Source organism: Castanea sativa, chromosome 9, assembly GCF_040712315.1.
Source record: "Castanea sativa cultivar Marrone di Chiusa Pesio chromosome 9, ASM4071231v1".
NCBI classification, from domain to species: Eukaryota; Viridiplantae; Streptophyta; class Magnoliopsida; order Fagales; family Fagaceae; genus Castanea; species Castanea sativa.
In genome coordinates, this window is record NC_134021.1 from 18,356,337 (window position 1) to 18,367,249 (window position 10,913).

Consider the following 10,913-nt stretch of genomic DNA (forward strand, 5'->3'; position numbering starts at 1 on the left):
TATATATATATATATATATATTCTTAAAATCTAAAAATTTAAGATTTTTTTTGCAATTTGGTGCCGTTATTTGGCGCAATCACGACGTCTAAACTCAATTTTTGTTATATATATAAATATATAATATGATGTGGTGATATCACTGATATGTATCCCATTTTTAAATATTACACTTTTTATTTATTTATTTGAGAAACACACACACACACAATATAGAGAAAGTGAGATGAGATAATGGAATACACTCACACGCCAATACCAACAAAACTGTATGCGGTAGTTAGTGTCACGGAGCAAGTGATAAACTCTCCTTCTCAATATCACACCTTACCGATGTGGGATGACTCAACAACATTGAATTCTTTTTTTAATTGAGAAACACACACACACACACACATATATATAGGGAAAATGGATGAGATAAGGAATACACTCACATGACAATGCCAAAACTGTATGCGGTAGTTAGTGTCACAGAGTAAGTGATAAATCTTTTCTTAATACCTTATCGATGTAGGATGACTTAATAATACTGAGTTTTTTTTTATTTGAGAAACACACGCGCGCGCGCGCACACACACACACACATATATATATATATATATACATATATATATATATATATATATATATATATATATATAAAAGGAAAATGGATGAAATAAGAAAATATTATTATTATTTTTTTAATCTAAATAACAATGGAACGAAATTGAAGGATTCAATTGGTGAGAATCTTATCCCCTTTTATTTACTTTTATATATCTTTAGCTAAACAAAATTAAAAAAAAAAAGTTGTATACGAAAATATCTTGATCCTCACCACCACCTCCCAATAAATTTCCCATATTGACGACGGACTTTGACGACAAAAGCAGGCTGACCCTTTTGAGAACCAATCCCATAAATTTCACCGTAGAACCACAAAATGTCAAGACAACTAATGTGGATACATTCCAAGTCACAGATTCACGTACCTCAACACCGTTGGATTAAACTTGTTTAGCGCACGTGTACATACATTTGATTATTCAACGGTCAAGATTTCAGAGAAATATACACGAAAAGAGTGTTAAAAGAGAGAAAAAAAAAAAACAGAGACCAAAGTCAATTTCCCATACAAAGTAAAAAGAGAGTCACACATGAACCGAGAGAGAGAGAGAGAAAGAAAGTAAATTTATGGAGAGAGAGGCTGGGTGATTTTTACTGGATTCAAGATCTATAGCTGATTGCGTGATTATCGATTATCGCTTTGAATCTCTCTTAAGAAGATTTGTATGAGTCAGCTTTGAGAGAGAGAGAGAGAGAGATAAGCATTTTAATGACTCAAACCATTTGTGTTCATGAATGAAACAACCAAAGTATTCAACTTTTTCAGCTGGGTGTTGATGATTCAGTTCAATTACTCTAATTTGGGAACTGGGTCGTTGATTTTGGTGGATTTAGTGAATTGGGTCTCTGCGTTTAATAGCAGACAGACTCAAGGGGTTGAATAATTTTCTATGGAGCACAATGCAGCAGCTTTGCACACAGCTATAAACTCTGTACAGGCATTAGGGAGAGGTTTTGATGTGAACTTTGATACAAGGTTGCTTTATTGTAAAGGAGTGGCTGGGGTTAGAGTGGTTGAAGTTGATGAAGAACACAGTAGGGATCTTTTGCTGTATGAAAAAGTAGTTGTGCCCAATGTTCCCAAGGACATCACTAACTCTCAGGAGACCATTGACCGTCAGAGGTCCGGGGTTTGCACTTTTGATGAGGTATGAAATTTACTCTCTTTTATTTCTCTCTCTCTCTCTCTCTCTCTCTCTCTCTCTCTTTGTTTAGTCATGTATTTTGTAGGTTTGTCAAATCTTGGATATTTTATTCATTTTTATTTTTTTGTGTGCAAATGTGAATGTTTTTATTATTCATTGGCTTTGTTTTAGGGGTTTTGAGTGTGAATTGGGTTTGGGTTGGACTAATGGATTGCCAGTTAGTTGTAGAAGTTGTTGTAATGCATAGTGCACTATCATGAGGATGTGCAACAAATTAGGATGTACTAATTCTTTAGTACTAATGGTACCCCCAATTTTACCAATTTTAGTGTCCTCTGGAGACTTATGTCTGATAAAAAATAAAATCAAGATTTTTTTCCAATACTTTATTGCAAAATGGCGATATAGCACTTTGATAGATAGCTTTTCCTACCTGAAGAAATTTTTGTCTGAACATCAAAATTAATGAACCTTGTAAGTTGTTACCCTACTGTATAAATTCTTAATTTCAAAAATTTTCTCAGCTCATTAATTACTCATCTTAGTTATTTCACTGGCCAGAACCTCAACCTAACCCTATCGACACTAAATTACAAAAAATAAAAAATAAATAACATGTATTGATTAAGTTATGGTTTCCCCCCCTTTTTTGCATACAACAAGTGCTGGGGGGGGGGGGGGGGTGGATTCGAACCTAGCTTATCTTCTCCTATATTCGGGTAATGCCACTAAGCTACGAGGCTGTTGCCGACTAAGTTCTGATTTTGTTGCAAGTATTAAAAGGACTTTTTATGTGTGTACATAATCCTAATGATTCCAAGGGTTTTAAATTAAAAATAAACACTAGCTGTGATTTTTGAGTTGGTCTGAGGTGTTGGTCATAATGATAAAGGCATTGGTAGCACATTGCCTATGGTGACAGGCATTTTATTTTTTGGTAATATGAGAGAAAGAAACAGTAGTGCTCAACAACTTAGCACTGAGGATGAAATGTGGAATGAACGGAATTTTTATTTTCAGAAGTTAAAGTGCATCTTGTAGCCTATGCAATGCTTTGAATGACATTGTTATAACATACTTTTATCATGAATGACTGCAGATGGTGGAGTATTTTAATCAAAAGGCTAATCTATCTGGAGGTTTTCCTCTTGGTAGTTTTAATTCTGCATTTAGCTTCACCGGTTCAAAGCATATTGATGTTGCTGCGACAAAGACTCTTACTATGGATGGCTACTATTTTCCACTTGCCAAGGTTCAGCTTACAAAAACCTCGTTAGTTTTGCACGAAAATGTCAAACGGGCGGTTCCAACTTGTTGGGACCCTTCATCTCTCGCTAGGTATGATTCTTGGAATTATTTAAAGGAAAATAATGATGATATAGCTTTAAATTTCTCCTAATGTGTATTTTTGTTTTTTACAGCTTTATTGAAAATTTTGGGACGCATGTCATTACATCCGTAACCATTGGTGGTAAAGATGTGATCTATGTTAAACAACATCAGTCTTCTCCTTTGTCAACCATGGAGATTAAAAAATATGTTCAGGATATTGGAAATCACAGGTTTTCTGACACTCCCAGCCATGCAAGCTCAGGTCAAATGAGATTGAAGGATAAGGCTAGTTCCACAAATTATCTTCTTCCCCCTCCCCCCCACCCCCCTTCATTTGCATTGACTTTTTGATCACCAGTGGCTCTTTTTTTTTTTGTAACTGATTTATATTATTTTTTCATTTTGCAGGGTGTTGATCCTGGCTTGTTCAACAGCCAAGGGGTATATCCTCAACCCATTGCTGCACCATATGTTACTGGGAGAGAAGTATGTCAAATTTCAATTATTATTATTCATAAACTCACTATTGCATGTAATATATTGCACTTGTTTTGTTTTTTAATGATTGTATGTTCCTTTTTGATGTGCTTTTCCATCTGAGCCTCTATTTTCCTCTTCATATTTAAAGTACAGTTGTATCATATTTTGTGGCAAAAGGATTCTCTACAATGATTGTTGTCCCAATTTAAGTATGGTGTTCTTTTCTTTATTATAATTATAGAGATTAGTAAGCATGAGATATATTGCTGCTGGAGGTTGGATTGTGAAATTTTGTATGGGTGGCAGAGCCTAATTTTTTGGTTCAAAATCAGGAAATGCATACAGATTCTCATTAGTGATTGCTAGTTTCCAGCAATTGGTCATTGCATCACTATGTGCTCAGTGCCCTAGAACTCATAATTTTCTGGAACTCTGACTGATGCAGGATGTCACAGTCATCTTCCGGAGGAGGGGAGGAGATGATCTGGAACAAAACCACACCCAATGGACCAGAACTGTCCCCTGTTCTCCAGATGTCATTGAGATGACGTTTTTTCCCATAACAGCTCTCCTTGATGGGGTGGCAGGAACGGAGTACCTGACTCGTGCAATTGGTCTCTATCTTGAATGTAAGGCACCTGAGCTTCGCTATTGATGAGTTGGAAGTGGTTTTCCTGCATTTGCTATAGAAGTTAATTATAAGTATTCCTTATAACTGTAGTTCTTGTATAAAAAAATTCCCTTTAAAATTAATGTGTGCAGATAAGCCTCCTGTTGAAGAATTGAGATATTTCCTGGAGTTTCAGATTCCTCGGATATGGGCCCCTGTACGTGACAGGATTGCTGGCCACCAAAGGAAAGAACCTGTTTGCCCATATTTGCAATTCAGCATAATGGGGCAAAAACTTTATGTCAGCCAAGAGCAGGTATAAGCCTAGGCAATTTTTGATTTCTGTCCCCAAGATCTTCTACTATGTCATGAGACCTATGCTTGTGAAAGGTGGATTTAATACAGTAATATGCAGTATGTTGGAGCACTGGATTTCCTCCTCTCTTTTTTTTATACTGGGTTTTGAATCTAAGAGGCTAAGACTACGAAACCAAATTACAACATGAACGAAGGCCTAAAATTAAATCTCGACACGCTAGTTGACAGGATTAAAAAGGTTTTCGTTTTTGAGAGATGTGCTCAAATGAACACCCATTTAATCCATTGAACTTTTGCTTTCTCAGCATTGGGGCCTTCATGGATCAGTTTGAGTTTGTCATTTTGAGGTTTTGTCTTCTAAATGAGTATCATTATCTTCTTCTTTGTGTTAAAGAAAAAGAAAAAGCACTTTAGATCATGAAAAGCTGACATTAGTTCCATTCTTATAACAATAAGGCAAATTACATTGTAAACCCTATACTTTAGGGATGGTTTCAAATTAAACTTTGAAGTTTAATAAAGCGACAACAATAACAACCAAGTCTTAATCTCCAAAATTTTGGGATTGGTTTTGTATCTTGAACAAACTGATCAAGGTCGTGCACTTGCATTCTGATGCAGCACACCGTTAGTAAACCCTAGAGTTTAATAGTGTTACAAATTAATCTTAGTTTCAAATGAATCACTGGACTATTAAAACCGTACCAATTTAAACCCCCTAATCATACCCAAAAAGTCCAGGGTCTAAATTGATATGCTTATACAAGTCCATGTTTGATTCTAATTTGTAATAGTTTTAAACTTCAGAGATTAATTTGAAAATTTAAAACTATAATGTTTAATTTAAAACCACCCCTCATATAAATAGTTTAAAATGAAATTTATCTTAACAATAAGATTCATGATTTTCTTGTTATCACTATTATTTTTACTTTTATTATTAATTCTTCATAATATCTTCTTCACATAATTGATAATTTTTTTTGGGATTTCTAAATGCCACCTGCAAAATCAATTGGCCAATGGAACTTATTTGGGCGACACTAACCATCGCAACAACAATAACAACAAAGTCTTAGTCCCAAAATATTGGGGTTGGCTATAGATCCTTAACATATTATGAAAGACTTGCCATTAGTCTTTCATAATATTTTGAATGCTTTGGAGATACGTTATTTATTATTATTATTGTTGTTATTGTTATTATTGTTATTATTATTATTATTATTATTATTATTATTTTGTGTGGAAACTTATAGTTTTGCAAGTTATTCAGCAATCTGTCTCCAACTCCTGATTCAGTTGACATTTGTTGCTTTGTCTTAATGTAAATGCAGATATCAGTTGGACGTAAACCAGTAACAGGCTTGCGATTATGTCTAGAAGGAAGCAAGAAAAATCGCCTGTGTATCCATCTTCAACACTTATTGTCTCTTCCAAAGATCCTTACGCCATACTGGGACACCCATATACCTATTGGTGCTCCCAAGTGGCAGGGACCTGAGGAGCAAGATAGCCGATGGTTTGAGCCAGTAAAATGGAAAAACTTTTCTCATGTGAGCACTGCACCAATTGAGAACCCTGAAACCTTCATAGGTGACCTCTCTGGTGTTTACATGGTCACTGGAGCACAGCTTGGAGTGTGGGATTTTGGGTCAAGAAATGTCTTGTACATGAAGCTTCTGTATTCCAGGCTGCCTGGCTGTACAATACGGAGATCTTTGTGGGACCATGCGCCGAGTGATAAGACAAGGAAAGTGGTGTCTATAAATGGTAATGCCAATATAAGTGACTCGAGTTCACATTCAGGAGAAAACTTAGTGGGGAACAAGTTGGTGAAGTTTGTTGATATGATCGAGAAGAGCAAGGGGCCACAAAATCCTCCAGGTCATTGGTTGATTACTGGAGGAAAGCTTGGTGTAGAGAAAGGGAAAATTGTTTTGAGAGTGAAATACTCCTTGCTAAATTACTGAGCTTTACTCATTACTGTATGGTTTTTGTCTGATGATGTGCAGTGCTGGCTTTTGTTAGGTATATATGGCGCCTTTTGATGAGTATATAGTTGTGTTCATCATGTACTTACCTTTGCAGTGTGATGGGCTGAGTTAAATGGAGATCTGGCAGTTGATCAAAAGAAAAAAAAAAAAAAATATATATATATATATATATATATATATATATTTATATATATATGGCAGGATGTGGTTTTGGGTGGTTTGGAAACTCAGTTTTGGTGGTGGCTGGTTTCCCCATAATGCTAGTAAATCTATAGAATATATCAATCCCATTTCGTCATATGGCCAAGAAATTTAGATAGCTCCTCTTTACAAGATTGTTAATATGTTAAAAGCTAATGTGGGATTTCTTTAGTAAGATATTTGCTTCCCATTTAGCTGAGTTATGTCTGTCCTGTCCTGTTTTAAACAGAGATTTTGAGATTAAAAAAGCAATGCTATGTACATAATTTATTTTGTAGTTCGTTAAGATGATAAGATATGATTAGAATGATGTTACTTTCGCATGGACTCATTATTGATGTTGTTTTTGCTATCAAGTAATCACAATAGAGACTCATCATTGACATTGCTTCTTTTACTATTATTAATCACAATAGGTTATGTAAACATCTGTGAAAGATTTTGTCACCGATTTTTTAAGATTAAAAAAAATGAAGGTGGTTGTGATTTATTAGTTAGGGATCCTTTTTATTTTTTCCAAAAGAATGGGTACTTTCCCTGTTTAAACCCTTGATACGAAAAATTAATTATACAATATTGTATATTACATTTTCTAGTTATGTGTATGGTTTTTTCTTAAGTATCTTTTCGATTACACCTTTTTTTTTTTACTGTTAATTTCCAGATCATTTGTTCAGGAAATGCTAGAATTGAAGTAATGGGAAAGTAATGAGCAGATCCACTCATCTCTCCCTCCCAAACTGAAATAGAATCAAACATAAGACTTGTAGCAATCTAATAATTCTTCGTATTAATGAAAATAACTATAGAGCATTACATACATACATGTGTTAATATATATATTTATATATATCTTTATTCATCCAAAAAAATATTATATATATAAATATATAGTATTTGATAAAAATAAAAGCCTTGCAGGTGTTACTTTTCACCTCAACAATCAACATTAACAGGCCAAATTTTCTCTCCCTATGTTCACTCCTTGAAAGGAATATTCTTATAAACATACAATTTAATCTAGAATTGACCTCCTTCAAAGGTCTGCCCAAATTCCCAACCAGCAGGCACAGCATCGTAGCTGGTGATAGTCCTGCCATCACTGGTGGTGACCTTAAAAGACAGGCTCTGGCCATTGAGGTATGAGTTGCTCTGCCAATTTTGCCCCCAATTTCTTGACATGGTTTGCCATCCTGTCCTAGATCCTTTTATTGCCACTTCCCGGACATCTCCTGCACCCCCAACATTTGTTACCAAAACCAAGTTGAAGTAAGAATGGCCATTGATGGTGAACCTTATTCCTCCTTTCTTCTCACATGGAACCCTAACAATATCAACACATACATCCATTAGAATATATATAGTCAAAAATTAAAAAACAGATTGACGCATGAACGTTAGGTGATTCAGGTCCTCTACACACAATTGTTAGGAAATAGTGAGTTTAATCATTTAGTCATTAGTCTAATACTCTCTCTCATGTATGGGCCTAAGCTCATCTTTAATAACTAGATGCAGCACATGGAATTTTTTACTTTTTCTATGAAAGAGGGTGGAGGTATGTTAGAATTCAAGACCACCTACACACTTTGATATCATGAAACTTCCACTCAAAAGCATTAGTTCATAAGAGATGTGAATTTAAACATTTAACCATTATTTTAGCTTTTATTATTCCGTGAAACTTTAGTGAAGATGTTTGCCACTAGCTCTCTAAAGAATCGGGTGAAGGATTCTGAAGTAGTCATTTTCATTTTGATGTGTACATTAAGAACAATAAAATCCGTAATCTAACAATAAAATCTATAATTTTGAAAAAATAAAAAGTTATGAATAGGTATAAAGTTATACCAAGTATAACTTGATATAACCCATATATAAAGTTACATGTACCTTCTAAAGAGTACGGGTACAATTCCAGCTCGATATTGAGCAATGTGCAAGAAGGCAGGCTCTGCCAAATCAAAATGTTCAAGAGGGGGGTTGCACCAGCCACCATTGTCATTAGAGAGAGCATTATTAGGAGGGCAAAAGTTGGTGGCTGTCACAGTGATAATGCCAGGGAGGCACCATTGGGGGTCATCTCTGCATCTTAATTGGTAACACGCTCCACAGCTCAAGCCATTGTTGAATAGAGGAGTGCTAAGAGCTGCAGTGTGAGTCCCATATCCTTGGCTGTACAAGTTACCATATCCACATGCTCCCCCTGCAAAACCACCGCACCTCATAAGAAATACACACAACAAATTAACAATGTGTATTGAGTAAATGTCGGGGACAATATTTTTTAGCAATTGAAGACATGATATGTGATTGGATTAGCGTCATTTTCACCAGAATAACATCACTTTTATCATGTACAAATTATAACACATGACGTTAATAGTTATGAAAAATGTATGGACTAAAATGTATCGGTAAATGGGAAGTTTTAGATTTACCCATTGTGCCAGTAGCATCACTGCCCCCATAAAATGTGGCGTGGGCAGTTTGCCATCCACCAAAGGAGTCCTCAAAACCATGAGTTCCATGGGTGCCATAAAGAAATAAGTTGAATAGAAACAAGTAAAGGAATGGCCAAAGCTTCATTGCTATTGCAGCCATTGAGTGTTTTGTGGTTTGTTAAGTGTGTGTGTTTTGTGAGAGAGAGAGAGAGAGAGAGAGAGAGAGAGAGCGAGAGAGAGTTGAGATTCCTTGAGCCTTGAGTGAGGCTTGGGGGAAATCTAGGAAGTGAGGCTATTTATAGTAGAGGAGAGAGTGGGTGTGATGTGATAATGTAGCTAGGTAAGCTGGCATTTTCCATGAATTAAGTTGAAAACAACAAACCAAGCTTGCTGTTATCAAGTTTGAGCTGACTGAACTCGTAATGAAATAGGTTAATACATGTTACAAATCATATGCACGTGCTAATTTTATAAGTTAAGGCCCTACTTGCTTGAAGGACCAACTCACGCATTTTTTATGGCACTTCATTACTCATACGAACAATTTTTTTTTTTTTTTTTCTGTATTCTTTTTTACAACTTACCATTATCTAATATCATTTTTACAAGATTAAGAATGTTGTAGTTTAACGACATTATTCAATTTTCTTATTAATGAAAGCTTAAAATTCAAATGCCTCCTTTTGATTTTATTTTATGGCAGCCACACTAACACATGCTTTTTTACTCTCCAATTACAGTTAATTAAGTGAACAAGTCCTATGTATATAATAAAAAAAAAATGCTACGTTCATAATATTTTTACAACAAATCTCAAGGAGTAAGTTGTTGTTAAACATGATGATCCACACGATGTCGTTCAACATAAAACTGTTATAATTAGCACATAATGAGAAACGGTTCCATTCTTTTAGTTCAGTTATGAAATCACTTACCTAAAACGTGGTCATTTTAGGTGCTCTGGTTTTTAAGCTGAAATCAATTGCAAAATGTGAGAATTTCAGTTAGGAAAATTCTGTTACAATTCTTTAGATATTTTAGAGTTTGTTATCGCGTTTCTTGGATTCTGTTAGTAGACTAATTATGTATAAATACTGGTGTATGTGTATTATTTCAGTCTAAGCAAGAATTACAAAAGTTATTCATTTCTCTTCCTCTTTATTCTCTCCCTCTAACTACATTCTCCATTGTTATCTTGCTAAACATGTAAATACGATTTCTTGCTTAGTTCATTGAAGCTTGCTTTTCGTCAGTTGTTATAGGTTGTTACTGGTGGGAAAAAATAATAATTTCAGTAGTAGATTTAAATTAAAAACCTGTAACAACCTACTACCTAGGATTTATTGTGAAAGTGTTGTGAAAATGTTATAGATGTAGCACTTATCTAAAAGAAAATGTATGTAAATTGTAAACTTCCTTTTAAAATAACTAGCTGAATTCTCTAGATACATATTATTAGTTTTCTCCAATATTTCAATCTGTTTTACCGAGAATCATGTAGATTAACTAGTTGCTCAATTTCAGAAGAGGCATTCATGATTCAAATGCCCCACTCCCAACTATCGATGTATAATTTTTTTTAATAAATTTCCTTTAAAAAAATTGTAATCTTTAGTTATTTTATATACAAAATAGAAAGAAACTAAGAGTAGTATAGTGATTTGATCACACAACATATATGTGTTTACAAATTGAAAATTGCATGATATAGTGGTTAATATAGATAAACATGTTTTATGCCTACTAAATAAAAAATAAAAAAAGCAAAAACAAC

General features: G+C 34.5%; 2 protein-coding genes across 2 annotated transcripts; one reads left to right on the top strand and one right to left on the bottom strand.

Moving 5' to 3' along the window:
• The first annotated feature begins 1,119 nt into the window (after positions 1 to 1,119).
• Positions 1,120 to 6,554, top strand: LOC142609395 (MACPF domain-containing protein CAD1-like). The gene is made up of 7 exons (XM_075780974.1): positions 1,120 to 1,760; positions 2,857 to 3,095; positions 3,179 to 3,374; positions 3,498 to 3,575; positions 4,015 to 4,198; positions 4,332 to 4,495; positions 5,835 to 6,554. Exons 1-7 carry the CDS (start codon positions 1,503 to 1,505, stop codon positions 6,468 to 6,470), a joined length of 1,755 nt encoding a protein of 584 aa, XP_075637089.1. The 5' UTR covers positions 1,120 to 1,502; the 3' UTR covers positions 6,471 to 6,554.
• A 937-nt stretch (positions 6,555 to 7,491) lies between these two features.
• On the bottom strand, positions 7,492 to 9,403 carry LOC142609822 (expansin-A10-like). The gene is made up of 3 exons (XM_075781540.1): positions 9,137 to 9,403; positions 8,589 to 8,901; positions 7,492 to 8,019 (listed from the first exon to the last, which is right to left on the bottom strand). Exons 1-3 carry the CDS (start codon positions 9,297 to 9,299, stop codon positions 7,716 to 7,718), a joined length of 780 nt encoding a protein of 259 aa, XP_075637655.1. The 5' UTR covers positions 9,300 to 9,403; the 3' UTR covers positions 7,492 to 7,715.
• Between the last annotated feature and the right edge of the window lie 1,510 nt (positions 9,404 to 10,913).

What these genes read in the sequence shown, in the direction of transcription:
- LOC142609395 (XM_075780974.1), top strand. Translation starts at nt 1,503, where the DNA reads ATGGAGCACAATGCAGCAGCTTTGCACACAGCTATAAACTCTGTACAG. An exon ending in GACCCTTCATCTCTCGCTAG is followed by an intron (nt 3,096 to 3,178) that starts GTATGATTCTTG and finishes TGTTTTTTACAG; the next exon opens with CTTTATTGAAAATTTTGGGA. An exon ending in AAATGAGATTGAAGGATAAG is followed by an intron (nt 3,375 to 3,497) that starts GCTAGTTCCACA and finishes TTCATTTTGCAG; the next exon opens with GGTGTTGATCCTGGCTTGTT.
- LOC142609822 (XM_075781540.1), bottom strand. Translation starts at nt 9,299, where the DNA reads ATGGCTGCAATAGCAATGAAGCTTTGGCCATTCCTTTACTTGTTTCTA. An exon ending in TGATGCTACTGGCACAATGG is followed by an intron (nt 8,902 to 9,136) that starts GTAAATCTAAAA and finishes GTGGTTTTGCAG; the next exon opens with GGGGAGCATGTGGATATGGT. An exon ending in GTACCCGTACTCTTTAGAAG is followed by an intron (nt 8,020 to 8,588) that starts GTACATGTAACT and finishes TGATATTGTTAG; the next exon opens with GGTTCCATGTGAGAAGAAAG.